Here is a 23,045-nt window from a genome sequence, read left to right on the forward strand (position 1 = left end):
AGTTCCCTGACTATTTGATCCTTACGGCTTCTGTTAATATTGTCAACAAGTGTGCCTTTTCGTTACGTGAATGGCTATCTATATTGGGAACAGAATGAAGTATTCAGCCATAAATTATGAGCTACTCTCAATTATTAGTGCACTGGACTGGACTCAAAGGATTTACTTGGATGAAAGGCTCCCATTATTATCCAATTATTATCTAGATCCCATTATTATCTTTTTTCCCCTTTAAACTGTGCTGTTTTTAACTTTTGTTTGGTATGACAGCAAAATTATAACTTTCTGCTTGATAAAAAGAATTCCTGGTGGATTCCAGTTTACCCTGAGCTCCTCTTCAGTGTGGCTGTAGAGGGACGGATTTTTAGTGCTCAATGTCAGGCAAGAACTGCTTTAAAAGGGAAACCAAAGTTAAAAGCTAAGAAACTTGAGCACTCGTGTGGTGAGAAGAAGAAATAACCAAGCAGACTTCTACGTTTTAGTGTTTGGGTAGAGCGTCTCAGGTTTTTGTACATAATATTACTTTAAAAATATTTGCAATCAGGAGCCTGCAGAAACACCAGGGTTCTCTGCTGCGCTCACATTCCTGTTGCAGTGTGCTGTCAGACTCTGACATGGCATCAATCTGGATGTAATAGATACATAGTTAAGCAGTTTATTTTAGGATCTCAAACTCTTCTAAGAATAGAGTGGCTCTCCTTTCAACAGGAAAGGACAAATAAATTAAAATGTGGTACCAGGGAAGGAAAACAGGGAAAAAAGCAGAGAGGACAAAATATCGAAGGAGAATGAAAAGGGGAAAAACAGCAAACTGGTACCGGTGGGGTTCAAGGCTAGAGTGAAGTACACGGAGGGCTGTTGCATACGGATTCTTTAAGCAGACTGTAGTGCAGTGGCAAGCAGGTGATGTGACATACTGGAAGGCTGAAGTCTTACAGTCTAGCCTACCAAAATAGACTTGTGTATTTTTCCGTGCTAGCAGTCCGTAGGTTTAGTTGTGCGGGGAGGAAAAAACTAACATTTCAGATTTTCTAATGTCATTTCAGAGTTGTGTCAGAATGCCGTCAGTTACCTGCCCTAGTGCCCACAAGCTTAGGCTCTGTGGCATTTCCGTGTGATTATGTTCGTGGAACTACTAAAACACCGGTGAGAATGTGACTCGTTCTGGGGGTGTCATATTTTACACCAGAGATCTAATCATGGAAACTAGAAGGGGGAAAAACTGACCAGGTCATCCAATCTGTTCACTTGCCAGAACATCATAAATTAGTACAGCAGTGTACAAATTAAAGTTAAGGTTGGTGAATGTCACCAGGTACTGTATGTTGGGAGCATTTTTGTGCCTTGTTTTATGGAAGCAACAGAGCTGTGAATAAAATATGCCAGATATATTTGCTAGCAGTGGATTTAAAACCTAGAAGTGTTTAAGAATTTTGTTGTTCACCAAAAGTCTCTACTGGGATAACCTTGAGAAAACAGATTGATTTCATGTGTATTAACCCACCTGCCCCAGTTGCTGTTTTTTTTTTTTTTCCACAATTGCAAAAATGGTGGTTCTGTTCTTTTTTCCTCCTCCCGCTTCTTTGCTGACAAAACTATTAAGTGACTGGATAATACTTTATATAGGGGAATATCCAAAACAAAGTGGATTTTGGTGTTCCATTTAAGTAACTTCTTAAGTGATCAAACATTGCTGTTCATTTGATATAATTATTTTTAAACGTTAATTTATTCTACAACTCTTTTACTTGCTTGTCTTTTTAAACAGAATGACTTTAGCAACTCTACTGTCTGTTTCCTGGGGTCACGTTGTCCGTGTTTGATGCTTGATTTGACAATTTCTTTAATCCAGTATCACTACATAAAATTTCTGTAATAAAAATATTAACTTTTTTCTAAAATTACAACTTCTTTTCTGATTTTTTTTTTCTTTAGAGGGCAGGATTGTGTCATGGGCAACAACCTTCAGTTTGCAAGGCAGAATAATAGATGGGGAAATTCTTATTCCAATAAGGTGGAGAACATTATTAGGAAGGTAAATAAGATAAACGTACTAGTTTATATGAATACAGAATGATCTGAATGTCTGAGATAAATGACATAAAATCACTTTGCCTGTTCAAGACACTTGTGTTGCTTTTTTGGTGAGCTTTCTATGATGCAAATGATGTAATTAAAGACAAACTTTATCAGTCTGAGTTGCAAAATTTGATCCAATTATCACCAGCCGTCGTCCAAACAAGTGCACATCAGCAGTGAAAACAACCTTTTCAGAACAGGCAGAGATGCTTAGAAGACTTTTGTATCTTTTGAGATACCTCAAGCACATTAGTTTTCAGTGCAATATACCTACACAGTGAACTGTTGTGCAACAGGTGAGTGCTAGAAAATGACTTCAGAGAGACCGGCTTGTGACCCTGACGTACATAGGTATATCCATGTCCTGTGTTGGAGGGACAAACACTTTTGCAAGTGTTCTAGTAAGAGGTGTGCAAAATGAGTTTAGACACTAGCGTAGGCCTGTCAACATCTGCACTCCACTGTCATCAGGAGCACCATCTGGGGGCCTGTGTGTGTTACTGGGTAGGAAGACAGGAGATGAAGGAACTCGTCTGCTGGAAAATGAGGGCGTTACTTGTCCGTTTCTCTTGCTCTTCAAGAGTGACTTAAGTGTATCATGCTATCTGTGCGCTGCATTCACTATCTCGAAGCTGTCTGAAAGGCAAGGGCAGAGGCCACGTCTGGGTGACACTGTCCGTCCTTTGCCAACCTCCACTCTTTCAGTAAAGCCCTGCTTCACTGTTAGCAGTAAAGCATGCCAGTGCAAGTTCATGAAGGATATTTTCAAAATGCGGTTATTGATAAGTAACCTCATTTGATGGTCTGCATATTAATACTGTGCTATCCAAAACATAGATAAAGTTTATTAAATTGCAGACTTTATTTACCAATAAAAAATCTGAAGAGTTTCTCTTTATATGTGATTTTCATTTAATTGCTACATCAGTACCCACTTTGCTTAATTTTCATGTAATTAAAAAGCCGTTCAGCATATCAAGTACATAAATAAGTCAGTAAGATGCAGTTTTTCCGACAAAAGTAAAATTATGAAAAAGGCAGACACAAACATCTTCTGGTTTTAATAAAGTTTATTTCAACTAGAGATAGTGAATAAGTGGGAAAGAATCTATTGAACTTTTGTTTTTTATTTTATTACTTTCAGCTGAAAAATTCAAAAAAGTAACTAAACTTTTACTATCTCTTGTTTTGTAAGTGGTTAGAGAAGGTATATTAATTGAGTTAAAATTGGTGATGAGACTTTCAAAACAAAATTCTTCAGTACGGGGAAAGAACGCCGGGATAGCTTTTCTCTCATTTTGTTTTACTTGACAAAATGATCTAGGATTTATTTGTTATTTGTCTGCTTTGATTTCCTGTTGTTTCTTGTTCTCCACCCTTGATTGTGAGCCCTGTTTTAAGTTCCATTTTTTGCTATGATTGCTTCTTTTTTGTAATACATAGTTTGGGTTACTTTATATATAAGATTTTAAAATCCTTTCTCTTTTTCAGGGTCAGGGTTCAAAGTCAAAGTGGCAGCTCCATGTCAGTCTTCCATGTTTATATATAACATATATAATGGTGGAAGTCTGTGATGTTGAGTAGGTCTCTCTATCCATTGGACGTTACATAGCTTTACGAAAAAGTTTTATGATGGTAAAATGAAGCCTCTTCTGTCAGGAAATGAAAATTCCTTTTGCGCAGCACTGTGGACAACACCATAGCAATAACGCATCCTTAGAAGTTTACACGAGATACGGTGACTCATTTCCTCCTGTCTTCACTATCGCTTGCCACGTGAGAGCCTGCTATTCCATTGCACTCCTTCAAAGGAGGAATGAAATCGTGAATGGGAGGGATAACTTCTCATATCTTCTTGAACATATTTGTTCTCCTTGTCTCTTGTGAGATATGGTGGCACAGCCCTGAGTGGTAAAGCGGTATCTTTGATTCTTTCCTGCCAAATCAAAGACAGAGATGCCCCTATCCAGCTAAATTGTCCAGAGTCTGTTTCTGAGCATCTGTGTTTTTGCTCTGTTTAAATCCTTTAAACTTCTTAGAGTCGAAAGTAAATGAATTAATAAATAATCAGAATTTGCTAGTTATGTGCTGCCTAATGTCTAATCATACCACATTTGAAAGAAGACTAGAAAACTCAGAAAAGAAAAGCCAGATTGTGAACGTTTAGATGCAGTTTTGCTTTACAGATTGACAGCAACAGTCCTTTGAAAGGACTGCGAGGAAAACAAGTAGTTTGGCATTGTATATATCTGGCGTTGTGTACCATGCTTGTATTTCAAAGAGAACAAGTACATTAGCATGACACTACCAATTTGTGTTTTAATATCCGAAAGTCTCTTACTTTTAAGCCCAATTAACTATGAAACTTTAAAACAAACAAAAACAACAAAAAAAAAAGACTTCAGTGAACATCCTATTTGTAATACGACGTTTTACTTGTAAAGAGTCCTGAATAAGATGGCAAAGCCTGCTTAGTTTAGATCAGGGGTGTTGCTTGAGTAACTCTTATCTTTGTGAATCAATAGTGATTGTAATATGTAGAAAATTAGAAACATGTATGTGTCAGATCCATGGACTATGTATCCTGGTGTTTTGTTCAAGAAAATTTACCTTAACAGAAGGTTTCAGTTCAGTACCTTATGTGTTTTGTCCAACTCTACCCAGTTAACGGCTGGTTTTATTGTACATTAATATGAACCTTATTATTTAATCTAGAGAGGTTGTGGCTATTTTTTCTGTCAATCCATTCCTTAATATTGTTAACATATTCTACCTCAATCATTGCCCATGATTCAAAGACTCATTTAATTCTGGCTTAACAAAAGAGGAAAAAAAAAACCACACCAAAGCACAACAACAACACAAAAAAACAACAATATTTTTGTATTTGCATCAGTCCTTAATCTCAAAGGGGCTGGGGGATTCCTTGGTCATCTAGAGTGAGGCAGGGCAATAGAAAGACCTGCCCATTCTTTCCTGTTATTTTATATAACTTGAGTAACGTTACTGCTCATTCGTTCTTTCCTGAAGCTATATAGTTCTAATCAGGATTTCTTCTTGTGCCTAAGTCTCTTCAATTCTTTAACTTATATTGTCCTTCTCTGCGTCTTTTCTATTTGATGTATCCTTTTTCAGATGGGGGTGACCAAAACTGAACACAGAATTCAAAAGTGAACACACATTATTCAAGGTGAGGGAATATCACTAGTTTTATATAAGACATAATAATTTTGGATACGTCTTTATCATTTAAAAATAAATATTGATATCCTGATTACTTTTGGTCCCAATTTAATATATTTTTGTGAGTAATCTGTAAAGTTGTCTACATTTTTTGCATCTGTAATCTAGCTAATTTATAAGGTATCGATTCTTATGGGCAACTAATTCATAAATGAATAATTTACATTATTTTTCCGTGTTTTACTGTTTGCTATGTATGCTTTAATGCCTGTCCTGGTGTTGATCTAATTGCGTATTTGAAATTCTTTCTGAAGTCCATCACAAACAATAGAGAAGAAGCTGTTCTTTAAATCCTTTGTCATCCACAAATTTTGTCACTACATGGTTCAGTCCCATTGCATCTATCACATCATTGAATTGTACTTGTGTGCATATTTTAAAAAAATTGAATATTGACGCTTGAATTTGGATCCCCCAGCCTAGAATCCTTGCTATGTTCTTGCAGATCACTTGGAAAGGTTTGCACTCCTCTGTGCACTCCTCTGCATTCGTGATAGACTAGTAGTTGAAGCATATGAATTAGATGTGAGAATATTTTTTAGAATGTCTACTGCCATCTTGAATTACTCTTCGCTGCATCTGATCGTTCTCTTAGACCTCCTTTCTTTAGAAGAAGAATGACATATCTTGCAACCAATATCTGGTTATTGCTTTCATGAAGTATATGCTTGTATTATGCTAGTAGTTGTAGTGGAAAAAGTGCTGTTCTCAGTTTTGTAATTTATTTTGACTTCAGTCGCTGTTGAAAACTGATTCATTTACGTGAGTCCTCTTGATTAATAGGATGGCTTTCAACCAGTCTTCAACAAAAAAAGATAAATCTCCTGCCCTTTTGATGGCTTCTTTGCATTAGTATTCATTATAATGATGAGTGTGTTGTATCCAGAGCAGATGAATTATTAGGCATTGTCACATGAAACAGTGGCAAGTAGGGGTAGTAATGTTAGGCTTATACAAGGAGAGCATAAATTTTGTCTTACGTGCTTGTATTACAAATGTTGTCTGCATTTGCCTTCGATATACAAATATCTGGAAGCCAGAATTTATGGAGAAAATGCTTATTCGGTGTACTTTAAATTGAAAACTTAATGACATATTTCAAAGGAATTTTATTGCAAAACTGGTAATGAAGTAACCTAGTAATAGGTAACGCTGCCAGAGCTCCCAGTGTTCTGCATCTCTGGGATATTTAAAGAGCACCTGGGGAGAGGAAGTAGCTCTCTTTCCTCATGAGGCACCGTGATCTTCAGCTTCTAGTGTGGAAGTTAGTATAGGTGGTATTTAAAGGTTTTGGTCCAGGAAAGAAGTCAGACGTTGAAAGGAGTGGGAGCCATGAGGGGAGGAAGGCTGTTCATGTACTCCTCACCTGTCTGAGGAGTGGCAACCCTGGTGGTCAGTATATAAAGTAATAGCATGTGGTAGACAGTAGATACATAGACCCTTATGTACTGCTTTATTCTGATTTCTTTGATATGTGAGAGGGTGTGTTTGTTATGAGACCATCAGTGGGAACAAATTTGAGAGATTATTCTTGCATTCAACTAATTTTTAAGCAAATTAGCAGTGCTAGGAAGCTGCTGATTTATTGTAATTTATGCTGTTCTTCAATTCAAATGTACGTTAACTGTTGGTTTTTAGCTTTTTCATTTACTTGTTGCTCTAAATTGGATTTCTGACCACAGTTTTATAGGTAATGATCATTTGAAACAGCTCGACTTCTTATGCTTTGTCATGATTTTTTTTTTTAATATGACTGCTTCTTGTTCTTTTTTCTTTGTTACTCCATTGTAAAAGCTGGAGGGATTTTTCCATTGCTATGCTAAGGTTTTGATTTATTTTATAATTTTTAAATCCTCCCTTGAGGAATTATTTCACTTTTCTTCAAATTTGTTTATTTTATTGCTTTATTGTAAGGTGGCTAACTTGCTTAATGAGCAGAACATCTGATAAAGAGAACACATCGTGTGGCTTCTTTCCTCATAAAACTTACAAGAAATACATTGGATAGTACCTATGTTCGTGGTCTGCGATGTAACAACTAGAGATGTTACTATCCAAATGAGGCTGAAGCAAATCCTCACTTGCATGTTGCATCTTCTTAAATAGTTCCGGTTGTTGGAAAAGTCTGCTTCAGGAGAGACAAATTCAGCTGTGTTGTATCAAGGGAAAATGAAATGCTCCAGATATGTTCGTCTAAGAATTAGCGCTTAATAAAGCAAAACTTTCCAGCATAGTTATTTTGCATTTTAAATTTGAAATGAAATGTTTTGTTACATTAATGTCTTTAGTTAACGTTTAAATAACATTGATAAGAAGAAAACATGCTAGCTTGCTGTAAAATCTTGCTTGTAATTTCATTCAAGTACTAGATTTAATACCCTTAAGAATTTTAGAAAATTCTTGCCTACTCCTTGTTGATAGCTTGGTATGGGAAAGCAGATGTTATTGCTTAAGCTGGGGACTGTGGTAGCTTCTGGCGTACTGGGCATCTTGGCACCCCTAGTAGATACCAAGCAGCAGTATGCACGTTGTTGCTGTTTTATTTTGAGGGAGAAGTACTGGTATCTTACAGCCTTTTTTGAGTAATCTGAGGTTAAAGTGACTGCGTTGGGACGTCTGAGTTCTGACTGTTTAGTTTAATGTCTGTGGTGGTGGTTAAGAATGGTAATATTTTCCTTTTAAACTGTATATGAAAATATTTTTTCTTGTATAAAAAAGTGTGGATCATCTTAAAAAATAAAATGGAAGAATGGTACCGCTTCTCGAACAGTTTCCTCAATTGTCCAAACAGAGCATAACTGGAAAAAAATTAATCAAAAAAACCAAAAAGGCTTTCAAGGATGACTAACAAACTTTTTTTAAAAGTAGTTGAGCTGGTTAAAACCCATCTAAACATAATCAAAACCAGTAAAAGCCCTCCCGTGACTCCATCACGTGTGAGACAGTTGCACTATTTAAGGGTCAGCACTAGGCCGTGATAGGAGCTGAACCTGAGAAACAGCAAACTCTAATTGTGTGTGGCATAACAGCTCTTCGTGATCTTCACCTGAAGCTCCTGTGATGATTATTTTTGCTCTCTGAGCTGCAGCGGGGTGCTCAGCAGCCCTGTCTGGGAGCACGTTGGTCTCAGAGCAGCGAGGGCCCCGGCTCTTTCCTCCCCGCTCCTCAGACATGTTCGCACTTCTGTTGGTATCGCAGAACTACTTGGTACCCACGAAAAACTTTCAGATGGTTATGTGTTGAAATGCAGTAACAGCTTTCTGTTTTTTGTCACCGTATCTACCCTTAGCCTTCTTTTATTTGCAATCCTATCCCTCAAAAGAGACGAGAGACAGACTGACTGACGGTGGCTATTTTTATACAGTGCATATATTAACTGTTGAGTAAATAGAAGAGGTTTCTAAAGAGCTTATTTTAGCACAAGCATTTGTTAGAGCTGCTATATCCATAGGCTCTGTGTATATTCATTAACTATTTAGAGCTGTAACATAATACAACAAAAGGAAGCATATTTCACAGAGATCTATAACAACAGTGCACAGGGAGGCATCCATCCCAGCGTTGAAAGCAGACATTTCTTACTGCTATTTCCAGTCTTGCGGCATGTAGATATATTAAATTTATTTCTCAGATAACAAAACTAGCTAATACTTACTGCAGTGTCATGATCCTGCATTGCAAAACCACATATGTTTGATCTCTAGAAGTTTAATGTAATCAAATCTTTGAACACAGTAGAAAACTGAGCCTCTCTAGTTTCCCTGCTAGTGACAAGATTTATCCTTCATATGGTTGCATCCAAACCAGTTTGTGACTAGAGTGAGAAATGAAGCATTGGCATGAGTGGAAAGTGCATAAATATTTAACAGAATATCCTGTCCTGTGAACTTCCTTATTGGTGGAAAGTCTCAGACTTTTCCTGTAGCAGAAGATAGGGGGTTTTTGCTGGTCAAAGATGAAGCAGAATTTAAGGAGCCTTTCCCATGGTGGTGAATATCTTTCCTTGGAGCCACGTTTGGCAGATTTAAACTGTAGCACATGCGGGTCTGGAGTCAGAGCTCATAGGTACGTAGAAGGTACTCCTAGCACCAGCCATCACCTCATTTAGGTAATAGGTATGTCGAAAGTGAAGAAAATACTTTAGTTCTTGGGTTACTATCCAAAATAGTTCTGTCTCAGTGTAGTATGAAATAGGAATTTGTTCCAATATGGCATGAAAATAGAAATCTCTTCCCTATATATTAAATTTCTGTGAATTAAATAATACTTTGTTAAAGGTAAATGCCAAAGAAGATAAATGAGATATATGGGAATTTAGTCTGTTCAGAGGTTCATTTTATTTTTGGAATGTTAAAATGATACAGCGACATGTGCTGAAGTATAAATTTTTTAAGCTTTTACACAGGTGAGCAATTATGATTTTTCTCAGCAACAATTGATGTGGTCAGTTGAATGCTACTGTTCTGCCCAGTTGTAACATGAATTATTGTGTTGGTTTAATCACCTTGATACTGTTCTATCGCATGCTAAGCTAACAATAGATTCTGTATTTTAAAATAAAATCACATTATAGTTTGAAGGGACTGGGGGGAAAGCTTAAAAAGAGCAAATATAATTACAGCTGATTTCTATGGAATACTTCAGTTTTGTTCAGTGTGAACAGAAATGCTGATTTCTATGGAATACTTTAATTTTTTTCAGGTGTGAACAGAAATGTTAAAAAAAAAAAAGCACCAACACCTTAACAGCTGTGTCAATACCAATTTTTCAAGTTGTTGAGTACAGAAATAAATTCAAATGGTGTTGTGTAAATAAAACAAATTTGAATTACGTGGGAAAAATAAAACCTGGTCTATTTAGCAAGTGCTTTCGCTTCATTTAAGTGATTTAAAAATTGATCAATCTGTATAAATCTGAGTGCATAAAAGATTTACAGTTATGTAATTAAATTGGTATTTTAAACAGCTTTCAGCATACTGTCCAATTTGAAAGTGTGCAAGTGTATTTTCAGATAAAAAATTTTCTGTTTTTTGAGATAAATCAGTATATTGTGTTTAGAGTGTAGTTACAGGCATACAGCACTGATCAGATGAATTGTTCAGGACATGCTGGAGAAAAGGCAAAAATGTTGAATCAGTTGCATTCTGTTTTACAGGCATAGTGGTTATTTTAATGTATATAGAAAACTGATATTGGTAGGAAGAAAACACCTTGAAGCTATAAAAATCTTACTACAGATTACCTAGATAAAGAAAAATGCATTCTTTGATGCTATGATTTTAATGAAGTGATTAGTCTATATTTTCAAATAATAGATGTTTTTGTCATGTTGGATTATTGAATTATTATTTTTCCCTAAGGAAAACATTCAGTAACCATGTTTGATTTGCAGAGCACCAGAGATCATACTGGGATTGCCGTTTTGTGAAGCCATAGACATGTGGTCGTTAGGGTGTGTGATTGCAGAGCTGTTTCTTGGATGGCCACTGTACCCAGGAGCACTGGAATATGACCAGGTAGTAGAAAAACTTTCCCAAGCATATGCATATTTTATGCAACTTAAGAATTTCACATCCTTAGACCCAGAATTTCAAATGTTAATAACATCTCCTATTAAGTAGTATTTCTTCAAGTCTGTTCAATGCTTTTAATCTAGTCCTAATGACTGTCCTAGAAATACAATTCCTGTTTCTAGACTGAACTGTATATTATGCTGCTTTTCTGATTTGATTTTCATTTTTTCCCCTGTATCTTGCAGAATAGATGTTGCTTTTTCTGATGGAAACTGAAGTTTGTGGCCACCGTTATTGCATTATAATCTTTCTTTCAATTGCTATAAATGGGGTTGGTTCTGGAATACCTGTTCAGACATCAGAACTAGTTGTCTTCTGAACTCTTTGTGATGCTTTCTTGGAAATCCATCCAACATAGCTCAAAGATTTAAAAGACTATACTTCATGAGGAACTAGAATCAACTGTTGTAAGAATGCTGTATATATGCAATGGTAAACCTTGAAGGTGTTGAAGCTGTGCCTTTACAATGTTGGTGTTTTCAGCTACTGACACCTTTGGCGTTAGTGAACTGACTTAAAAAAAAAAAAAATGTTTTTAATGAAAGCTGTAGAACAATTACCATTTAAAATATTTAGAGAGGTCTTATTTTCTAGCATAACGTGGAAATTTGGAAAGAACATAACAAGAACTCTGATTTTGCAATCAATTTTTGAACTTTGAAAGTGAAGAAGGCTACTGAAAATCCAGATTGTAATGGCACTGGCTTATTATTTATTAACTTCTACATGTTTGATTTAACATTCAGTTTAGGAGCAGTTCCTCCAAAATGTTAAGTTTTTCTGATCCTGGTCTTCATATTGTGGGCTTTTGGCTCCCTGTGCTTCCAGACCAGACTTACCTTTCCAAAAATACTTTTGTTAAAATAACTGTAAGGGAATATATTGATTTTTGTGTTGCTTTTGGTAACATTTCATTTTTCTGTTTCCCTCATTTACACAAAGTTCAATGCTTCCTGGGTAGGAAGTGAGCTATGAGTGGAACATGGGTTGACTTTGACCAGTATTTAGAAGACATTTATGCAGTGTATTGCTGTTAAAATGGAGAAGGAAAGAGGAAACAACTATCAGCAGTATAATTTACTGTTTTCTTTAAGGAAAAAGTGAAGACGCTTGTTTTGGAAATAATTTGAAATACTGTCTTAAAAATTTCTAAGAGCTTGGCAAACCTATTTGCAGTTTTAAAAGAAACTGCAGAAGAAGATCTGGATGTTGGAAATTGAATATTTTGATCCTTTTCAAGAATTACCTCTGTTATTGCCCCTGTACTGCTGTAAATAGCTGTTGAAAAGGGTGCTGCTGTGGGTGAGGAAGCAGGAAGCTGTAACCCTAGTTCATGATCTTCCGATCGTGATGCCAGATACAGGCAGATGTTTCTCCTGGATGTATAATGTGGCTGTGGACCACACCACTGGTCACTTAGGATGAAATTGGGATTTGAATGGTGGAAAATTCTGCCCGTGTCCTAATTCTTTCCTTAAATTAACTCACGATTCTTCATGATGGCACCAGCATAGACTGTTAACTAATATGTGCCAGCCGGTGTCCGTAGCTGAGAGCCTCTGACTCTTGCACAGAGAGCAGTAAAAGCATAAAGCTCAATATCATCACTAGGAGTCTTTTTAGAATAGTAGGGAATTTTAGTTCAAAAAAAAGAAGACAAAAAAGCATCTTCTTTTCCCCCTTGCACTGCAGCCATCTTGTTGTCTACGAAACACAGACAAACGAAAGGCAGTTTAGTACGGTGAGCAGAGCGCTTGTTAGTCCTGTTTTTCTCAGTTTTAGGCAGGACAGTCGTTACAACAGTGTGTTTGTGTCACTTGCCTCTCACAGTTGGAGGCCCAGGGGAAATGTGGCTTGACCTCCAGGTGCCACCATACAGTGTGAGTAAATAGCATGGTCACCAAGGGCAGCCACCTTCCAGGGTGCTGTATTTCACAGCAAGAACTACGTGGACGGCGGGTAAATCTTGATGCATGTAACATTTCGCTGCCTGCTTCCCAAATGAATACTGAGTTTAAAAGGCATTTAGCTAAAGACAAACATATCATTCGAGGTTGCTAGAAGCATCATTTGAGAACTTGTCTATCAACTTGCGTGGTCCTCACACCAGAGGATCTTGGTTGGAGGAGGAGCTCTCACCTCTTCTGCACCGCCAGTGATTGCCTTGCTTTAGGCAGGCTTGTCATCGTGTTTAGGCAGGGCTGCAAAATTGGCTTCAGAGAAATTTGTTGTAGTGTTTTACTCAGTGTATGCAAGTACAGCAACTGCAGGAGATGGCTTTCAAGGAAATTCCCTTCCTCACGCTGTGTGGTGTATGTCACCTAGTTAATGGATGGGCAAGTGCATTATGCTGAATTCTCCCTGTCCTCCTGGTATATGACAACCAAGAAGCCAGTCCTTGAAAGTAAACTCAGAGTTGTTATCTTTATTTAGATTCTGTCTAGTAACAGCTGCACTTCTTAGTGGGAAATAGCCATGTCTTCTGAGCTTTAATACTTATTAAAAGAGGCCCAGGTGGTTAAATGTTAAATTTTTGAACTAATACAGTCTTTTTCCTCCTAATTTCTTAGACCTTATAATGGTCTTAGGTTTTTTTCCCTCCTAATTTCTAAGACTTTATAGTGGGCTTAGGTAACAACTACATGATCTAGAAACATTTATGGTCAGACTGGGTTTCTCTTTATTCCCTGATATAGAGAATTAAGGAGGATACTAAATATCAAAAGTTGGCAGCATTGCCTTCAGTTCTTGCCTATTTTGGTCTGTTTATTTTTCAGCAGAAGCCTCGTGCATACCTTTCCTTTCTATTTCCCGTCAGTTTTCTTCCTCTCAGATGTTCCTGGCTCCCAAATCCTTTGTTTTCCATTGAACTCATCTGCTCTCCTGGTTTCTGGTTCAGGGTATTTCAATGCCCTGTCCTTGTGTTTTCTTTTTCTTCCCTTCTGCTATTTTCCAGACACTACATGTTCTCCAGGGGTAGCCCCACACTGTGCAGGCACGTGGCGTGCGACTGTGCCCAATTCTCTTCCAAAATAAATGCATGATAAGCATTTCGATGGACAAAAGCATCTATTTCAGACAAAGCCAGTCCTTTCCTATTGAACTCAATAGTAAATTTCTGAGACTAAGAGGTTGGAGTGCACTCCCTTTCTATGTGGAACATTTGCTTGAAATGCACGTGTTAGATGTGTAAAAGGCAATAATACAATGAAAACAGCACATGTAAAAGATTTCATAGAGTTGTATAATGAGAATACGCCAAAAAAATCATTCAACTTCTGTACGCAAGCAAAGCTCTTGTGCTAATTTTCCTATGTAGAATTAATGCATTATAGTTAGGATTTGAGTGGGTTGAGGAGGTAATGACAGCCATTCCCCCAGGTCCTTTTTTCTGTGACTGAACTTGAAAAGCTTGCTTATATAGGTCAGTTTAGAGGTTTGTTTATGTATAGCTCCCTCTAAGAGAGTGAGAGAGCACTATCAAGCATTCAGTGTTAGGTTTTCCTCCTGTGTAAGATGTAATTGATGAACTGTAGGTTCATTTTGTTATTTTTTTTAATGAAATATTTTTTTACCTTGTGTGGATCAGATTTTGAAAACAAGAGCTAAATTATTCGCCATGTTTCTTTTTTCTTCCTCAGATTCGTTATATTTCTCAGACTCAAGGTTTGCCAGGAGAGCAGCTGTTAAGTATGGGGACGAAAACTGCAAGATTTTTCTGTAGAGAAACTGATGCACCATATTCTAGTTGGAGATTAAAGGTAATCAGTGTAATATAGCAGCAAACAGCAGAGAAACGAAAGAGGCCAAGATTTACTACAATACCGTTAGCTCCCTCCCACTTCTCCTGTGATTTTTTTGTTTATCTGTCCCCACTCTGTATCCTTTCTGTTTTTTCCGTTCCCCACCCTGTTCCTGAAAACCAGCACTCTGAATTTGTGCCTCTGTTTCTTAACTGGGGGCACATTTTGTGCAACTCCCAGGCTGCTGGAGGCTGGGAGGCAAGTGCACGCGTGCCTGGTTGCAGCATGGGATTCAAAGTAAGCCTTGTATCTCATGAGGCATGAAATGACTCTTGCTTGGGCACAGATTTCCACTTCTCTTTGAAGAATTTGTCTCTCCGGCCCAAGCCACTCTTAAATCTTCTTCAGAACAGGTTTGGGGACCAGAAGTCCTAGGAGAAAGGAGACTAAGAAACAGTTTGATTCACTTCAGATGTCATACTGAAACAGCCTTTGGCTGAAAACTACAGTAGAATGAAAGTAGACAAAAATACATGTTTTTGTGACCTGTCCATCTTGCTTCTGTTTAAGGAACATTACTGCACAGTGGCCATAAACAGTTATAACTTCCTAGGCAAAGATTCTTTTTGGTAAATAAAATTGCTTCATGTTACTGTTTCACGGAATTTACAGAGGACTGGCAGAGTAATGAAGCAGTTACTGTTGACATAAGACCTCTGAAGTAACAAACAGCTGACAAGCTGAAAGCGCAGATTGCATAACTTCCCACAGCAGCTTGGTAAATCCGCAGCATGTATCGGGCTGAGTAGCCGAGGTTGGCTTCCAATGTGGAGGAATACTGCTGGGGTCAGCTGGTAAAAGGAGTCTCTGATTACATGGCTGTGATTATACCACTTTCCTGTGTTGTTTTTTTTTTTTTTTTCCCATGCACTTGATCATTACATGGCAAAGGTACGTCTAGCTTTCCTCTATCGGGGAATCTGAACGAGTCCTTTCTGCGAGCAGCCCTCCTCAGTTTTAGGACTTGTTCACTTTCAGAAGTTAAAATTCTCCCATCAGGCTAAATGATGTTTTGGGGAAAGAAAGAAGTTTTGGTATGGACCACTGGTCATTACTCACAGTTTTTCTCAAAAGTTATTTCAGAAACTTTTCTGTAATTTGTATGCTAAAAAATTTTCCATGCAGTCCTAACTTATGTCCTGCAACATGGGCTCTTAAAACAAAACCTATCTACTGGTCTGTATCGAAGGAGGAAAATTCTAACAGAAAAGGATATTTCATCTCATAAATCACTGATAACTGATGAAATTAGTTCTTTAGGATTTAACTGCATGTTTCATACTTCAGTATTTAAAGTACTTATGCTACCTGTTGTGCAAGTGATAAAAAGTATAAAAATAACAAAAGACAAAGCACATAGAAATTGAACCAAGGCTATCTGATTTTTTTAGTGATGTTGCTGCTGTTTGGAATTAAAGGTCTGAGTTTAAGGAAATAAATATCACAACTTTCCTGTTACTTGTATTCTATACCTATGTATATATAAAATAATATATATATATATATATATATATATATATAAGCACTCAGTAGAGTTTCATTAACCAAGTTTTTGATTAAGTTTTTAATACTTCCTCTATGATTTACAAACCATCTGTTGTGATCCAGTATTGGGGTAGTTCATATGTGAAATTTAGTAGTTTTGTATTTCAATTTAGAAAATGAAAGTAGAAAAAAAACATACAAAGAAGTCAAATACACACTTTTTTTTTTTTCCTTTTAAACAGGCTTATTAGGCCAATAAATATTTAAAATTAGCTGGAAGTGTCCTTTATTGCCAGCTTCTAAACTCAGCTTTCCTTTTCTTTTTTTGAGACTTTGGAAGAGCATGAGGCAGAGACAGGTATGAAGTCTAAAGAGGCCAGGAAGTATATTTTCAACAGTTTGGACGATATAGTGCATGTGAGTATTAAAACCTTCTTCCTTTGCAAAAGGACTGATGAGAATGAATAATGATTTTTCAAATATTTTAGTAGTTTTGAAGAAAAAAGTCTTTTAGATGATCATGTATTTTGTATTGATCCTAACCATTCTTATTTGCATATGTTGCACCGAGGAAATGTCCAGCTGTGTCAGTCCATCTTTATAAAGATGTTCCTTTGTCATGTGTGTGTTAAGCAATGGCACTTGTTCTTGTGTGTGTGTGGAACCTTTTAATTTTTATATGTAATGTGTATTTTCTCTTTTATCACATCTGCCATTCTGGATAAAGGAACAACTTATGGGGTTGCTGCTATATCAGCAATGTAATTTTCAGTATAAGTCGTCTTTTCCTTTTTGTTTTTTTTTTTTTGTTGAAAAGTTTCCTCGCTTTTCTTGAGCTTTATACCTCTCTGGTCAATAACAAAAGGAAATTTCTCATCCTCTTTAATATCCTGAAAAGTTAAAATCTTTTTTTCAAGATTGTCATTAATACATGTTTGAAATAATTTTTGAAGATTATCTCTGTAGTTTTAAATTAGACCATATAAAGATCTCCATCCCAAATCTAACTTCTAAGTTTCAGATCCCAGACTGAAATCTTCCTGTTTTGTCTTTTTGCTGGGGAGAGTACAAGGGGAATAATATGTGTAGTGGAAGTAGAAAAGTTTCACTAATTCCAAGCCATCCCTATTTGGATAATCTAGCTAATTCACCTTGTCCAACACAGTACACTCATTGAATTTTAGTATTTTAAAGCAGAAAGCGGTAATGGGAGGAGGCAAACTAATATGCATGTCTTCTACCTGACTGTTTTGTTCAATGGTAGGTGAACATGGTGATGGATTTGGAAGGAAGTGACCTGTTGGCAGAGAAAGCAGATAGGAGGGAGTTTGTCAGTCTGTTGAAGAAAATGTTGCTGATTGATGCTGATTTAAGAATCACTCCAGCTGAGACCCTGAACCATTCTTTTGTTACCATGAAGCACCTCCTTGATTTTCCTCATAGCAACCAGTATGTAACAAAACCTGTTTTAAATCTCTCTTGTTCATATGTGTAATACTGTTGTTTTGTCTGCTGTCAAAGAAAAAAATTATTTAGTCATTTCTGTAACATCTTAGAGAATTCTTTCAAGTGCTTGCAATATTAGATAGATCTACTAGGTCAAAAAAATTGAATAGATGTGTGTTTTTCTGAAAAGTAACACTTATAACAACAGATTTTTAAATGATCATTTATATGCTTAGGTTATAAAATTCCAGCACTGCGGAAATTTGGGTCTGATTCTTAGAGGTATGAAGAACCTTAACTCCTGTCAGGTATGAGAGCTAGGATAGGCACTTGTTCTTGAAATGAACATCTCAGATACTTTCTTTTGTGCCTTGGTTAATATGGAATATATTGAAAGTTCTTGCGGTCCTAGGCCTAGATCTTTTGGTGTGGATTTCCTGAAGTGCAAGCGTTTCAGGCAAGGAAAGAGCTTTCCATCTATTTAGCTTAATATCTTCCTTGCTTGTACCCAGTTGTTGGAAAATGATGTTAGATGCAAGGAGCAGGAAATAGCAGGTTTTTTTAAATGTATTTATTCTTAATAAATATGAATTAAAAGGGCATGACATTCACACTCATTTCTTTTTCTACTTCTGTTAATGATGTCGTTCCATGAAACTGAGAATTGTGGGCTTTGAACTTTTTTTCTTGTTTCATATACTTGTTTTATACATTTAAGTTGCATATAATTCTAATTAAGGCAACTTACTATTTTCTGCTTTTAATAGAGTAAAGTCCTGTTTTCACATCATGGATGTTTGCAAATGCAGATCAAATTTGTATGACTTAAGCAACCGCAATAAAACATCACTTATGAGACCAGTTGCCTCAGGCAGTGCAGCTAATCTGACTGCAAACTTCACCAAAATTGGCCCAGTAAGAAGCCAGGTAAAACATTTTTGTATTAAAAACTCAGTTAATGGTGTTTCTCTAATTATTTTCATAACTGAAAAATGTATATCTGATAAGTGACAAAATGCTCTCTTATACTTTCATTTTTTTCTTAGTGTTCATTTAAAACAACAACAGCAAAAACACCTCCCCACCCCCCAAAACAACCCCCCTGAACTTCAGTATGTTTCAAAATCAAGTGACAACCTGGAATCGTCCTAATAGTAAAGTAAAAAAAGGCATAGTAGTAAAGCACTGCTGTATTATAGTGCCCTCCCGTGGCAGAACGGGATTGCTTCCTGTGAAACGTATTTGAAACTCATTTTTATAAATTATTTTAGCTGTTTATTATATTAGCCAGGGGGACATCGTCACAATTATAATGTTGTCTGTGTTGAATCTGTTCCCTTAGGCATTAACTGCATCTGCCCATTCAGTTTTGCACCAAGGGATACCACTGCAGGCAGGAACTGCTCAGTTTGGTTGCAGTGATGTGTTCCAGCAGGCGTTGATTATATGTCCTCCGACTATTCAAGGTATGTTTAACCGTAATCAATAGTTCCTGAAATACAAGCATTGTTGTCTCTTGTTAGTTGTATTTGAGTTTTCCATGATATCCACATAAACTATTTATTAAAACAGTTCTGTCATTAAAAAGAAGTGTAAGAGTCAGAACCAGATAAATTGAGCTCTCTCTGTGCGCACACGTACATATATGTATATGCACACATATGCTTATATCTTGGATAAAACAGAGAGATGCAGTGTGGATTCTACAGCAAGAAAGAAGGGTATTCTAAAATAAAATTTGAGAAGAAGTGAGAAAGATGAGGAGAGTACTATTGTTTTTTCTGCAACTACATTCTTAGAATACTGTAGGGATAAGGATAAGAAAATAGAACATTTCTTGTGATAAATCTATCTGGATTTTTGTTGTTGTTAATTGGACGTGCAAGCGAATGTTTAATAAACCATGTAGAAACTCAGGGTTTCATTTAAGGATGCGGCTGTCCTATGTAAGCAGTACTCACATTTGCTGTCCTATGGTTAAGATAAACCAGGACAACTAGATAGATCTGTTGCAACTTTCTGAGGGTTGAAAAACATCTAACTAAATCTTTGCGAGTTTTGATTGCATTGTGCTGCGAGGAGGAAAGGGCAGCTTGGCAGAACTCCCCTTATTAACGGGGATAAGATTTGATTTAAGTATACAATTTTCTATTTATTGAAACACATAATTAGTTGAAGGCTTAATTATCAGAAACATTTGGAAAACCGTGAGGTGGAAATGCCAGCAGAAAAGCATTTCCAAAGTTATAGAATATGACCAGATAAGGATATGCATCTCTGGAAAGATGCATGGTAAAGCTGGTGACCTCTTTTTCCCCAAACAAATGCATTTGCATCATGCAAACACGGGTCTTACTGTTTGAAGAATCTTTAAAAATTTCTTAGAACACATTAAGAAAAACTGTGTTGTTGTTTATAAAGGACTGATCAGAGAGGAGCTGATGAAAAACAGCCTTTCTTAACCTAGTGACAGTCATTTATGGAGAGGGAAAGGTAGTTGTTGTTATTAACTTAGCTTGATTTTAGTCTTCCATCTCCAAAGATGCAATTTATCTATCTTGGTAATGTTGAACTTTGTTGTAGAGATCAGACCTTGAAATGATAGTTTATTGCAAGTAGGTTTTTCTTAGAATGATTTTCAAACTTCTCCTTACTTTCTCCCTGAACTTATAGCCCAGGAAGTCTTTATCTTTTCAGGTAAAAACAGATACAGGAGACTTCAATGTTATTTGTGGCGGCTGCTTCTACCTTGGATTCCAGAAACTTTTGAAAGCTTTGAGTATTCACTGTGCAGGGTGTCAGAGGTTACATGAGCTAAATGCATAGCTTCATACAGACTTTCTTCTGAGCATACTTAATACAGCTAAATCATTCCCTATATGTTGGTATATGCTTTGCACAATGGCGTATTCCATAATTTAAAAACCCTACTGTTTTGATTATATTGGGATGAATAAAGTGATTATAGAAAAGGAAACAGTATGGACAAATACTTTCTCTGTGATCTATATACTCTATTCTTAGTATGATGATATATGTCCGAATTGAAGTTCTACTACAGCTTGAATGAAAAGAATATATTGGCTTCATCACATAGGTGACAAGCTGAGTTGCTGGTATGGGAAAGGGATATTAATGGTACCTGGCACCGCTTCAAGTTTTCTCTGTTTGGCTGCTCTATCAAGTATCTCGGGTGCTAAGTCTTGCTACTCCTGGCAGAGTTAAGATGTTGCTGTTCTAGGTGTCTGCGTTGAAAAAATTAATCAACAACATTCCAAAATTCAAAGCTTTTAACTGCATGGTGATTACTTCGTGTTGTTTTATAACATGATGGTATTATATTAGTTGAAGATTTTCCTTCATCCTGTATTTTAAAGATCACAAAACATATTTAATCTTTAGTTTAGTTTTCTTTAGTAGTTACCTCCAAACAGCCACAAGATGCAAAGTGGCATTAGAATATTAAATTAGTGTATTCTTCTAGCCAATGTTTTCTTTAGTCGTAGCTGTTTTGTTGCAATATCTGTTTAAAAGAAGTCTTTCGTTTTAGTTTAACAAGTTATCTTAAACTTGTTAGTTGTAGCATTGCTATATTTCTGTCTGTGAGTTTCCTGTGACAATAGTGAAAAATCTATGTACAGCATGAGATGCATCTTTTTACTTTTATGCTCTTGTGATAACAGTACTACAGCTTGCATTGTTTTGATACAAGGAGGGTTTGACAGGATTATGGACTCTACTGAAAATATCTGATGGCATACACAGAAAATTTTATGTTGTTTCCCACAAAAGAGATGGTAACAAACAGGGGTATCATACATGTGGCTTTGCGTAATGTAAGAGCTAGGAGGAATGTTTTTTGGCTAGTTGGAAATGGTGTGTATGAGAAATGCAGAAGTCAGCGGTGAGAAGCTTTGGAATTCATTTTTGCTTTTGTCTGCTGCTTTGCAAATACTTTTTATGTAATTTGTGATGAAGAGTAAAATGCTTCGCTCTGCAAAACCTTCTGCCAAAGTCATTCCACTTTCTAGTAGTCTGTTTTCAAATAGTAACTATTGGCAGTTCTTTTTGGAAATTACAGCATCAAATATCTGTGCAGATAAGTACTGGTACAAAAATCTTTTAAGAGTTATATTGATATTTATTTGGCTTGAAAAGTGTAAATTATGGAATTAGATCATAGACACATCAAGGCAAAATAGTGAAATGTAAAATTATCCTTTATGTTTGCACTTTGCTCTGAAGTTACGCAAGGCTGATACGTTGCTTAAAGCTTATGTATGTGTTTTTCTTCCTGATAGGAATTCCAACAAACCATAGTAAACCCACAAGTTTCTCCCTGAGGGTGGATAATGCAGTTCCACTGGTGACCCAGGCCCATGCAATTCAACCACTACAGATTCGAGCAGGAATCCTTTCTCAGGTGAGCTTACTTTAAAATAAAAATGTTATTTGTTTTACTATTAGCAAACATTTTAATGAAAATTGCTTTGATAATGCCCCGCAGAGTTCCTTTCTGTATTGTGTTGAACTACAATCAGCTAATATAAATTCAGTCATTCCCTGTGTCATGAGGTCTTCTCTGCTTCACAACAGACATGGTCAAATCATACCCAGCAAATACTGGTTCCTGCATGGCAGCAAGTAGCACCAGTGACAGCCCCTGCAACATCTCTAGCTTCTGATCCTGTGGCTGGCCCACAAAGGCTTGGAGACTGGGGGTAAGTCCACGTATTTTTGTGCAATACTTTGTTGGCTTTGGTTTAACAAGATCTATGGATGCAATGGAAATGGTTTAAATTTTCCTTTATTTTTCCTCAGGAAGATGATTACCCAGGGCACCCATTATAATTCAATGATGCCACAGCCTCTTTTAACACATCAGATAACCTTGTCTGCCCCTCAGCCAATTAGTGTGGGCATTGCACATGTTGTCTGGCCTCAGCCTGCAGCTACCAAGAGAAATAAACTGTGTCAGAACAGGTTGGTTGAATATTTCTAACATTCAAAGATAGTATGTCTGAAACTGCTGTTCAGTGGGCAGGGGAATATCCTGCGGAAGTGGCGTGTTGGGGTGGGGGGGGGAGAGTGCCTTTTGGGAAAATGTGTTCTTTCTGCCCTGATTATTCAATATTTTTGGTAATACAGACTAGATGGGAAAAAAAAAATGCAGTAGCAAGAGGTTCTAGTTCCTGTTGGTAAATCTGAGCCTGTCATAAGAGCAAAGTTGTCTTTATTGCCTTTGGGAAGGTGTAAGAATATACTGAGGTAGCTCTAATGAGATATTCCTAAGTTTATATGCATGAGGAAATATCAGGTTTAGAGAACTAAAAATAAAGAGATACTATGAAGGTTGCAGTATGCCTTAATCGTCGTAAGAGCAGTCTTTCTTTTGCTGGTAGCAAAAAATAAAAAT

At 36.7% G+C, this 23,045-nt stretch overlaps 1 protein-coding gene across 5 annotated transcripts in view; it reads left to right on the top strand.

The window, feature by feature from the left end:
• HIPK3 (homeodomain interacting protein kinase 3) overlaps nucleotides 1-23,045 on the top strand; it is a 72,943-nt gene that overhangs the window by 40,527 nt on the left and 9,371 nt on the right. For all 5 annotated transcript variants that reach the window (XM_040559707.1, XM_040559706.1, XM_040559708.1 and 2 more), the window contains exons 3-11: nucleotides 10,715-10,838; nucleotides 14,537-14,656; nucleotides 16,514-16,600; nucleotides 17,448-17,632; nucleotides 18,397-18,556; nucleotides 18,972-19,095; nucleotides 21,931-22,052; nucleotides 22,226-22,350; nucleotides 22,451-22,612. In XM_040559707.1, the coding sequence (XP_040415641.1) occupies nucleotides 10,715-10,838; nucleotides 14,537-14,656; nucleotides 16,514-16,600; nucleotides 17,448-17,632; nucleotides 18,397-18,556; nucleotides 18,972-19,095; nucleotides 21,931-22,052; nucleotides 22,226-22,350; nucleotides 22,451-22,612 (1,209 nt within the window). The remainder of the gene's footprint in view (nucleotides 1-10,714; nucleotides 10,839-14,536; nucleotides 14,657-16,513; nucleotides 16,601-17,447; nucleotides 17,633-18,396; nucleotides 18,557-18,971; nucleotides 19,096-21,930; nucleotides 22,053-22,225; nucleotides 22,351-22,450; nucleotides 22,613-23,045) is intronic.

Source organism: Cygnus olor, chromosome 5 (genome assembly GCF_009769625.2).
Source record: "Cygnus olor isolate bCygOlo1 chromosome 5, bCygOlo1.pri.v2, whole genome shotgun sequence".
Lineage (NCBI taxonomy): Eukaryota > Metazoa > Chordata > Aves > Anseriformes > Anatidae > Cygnus > Cygnus olor.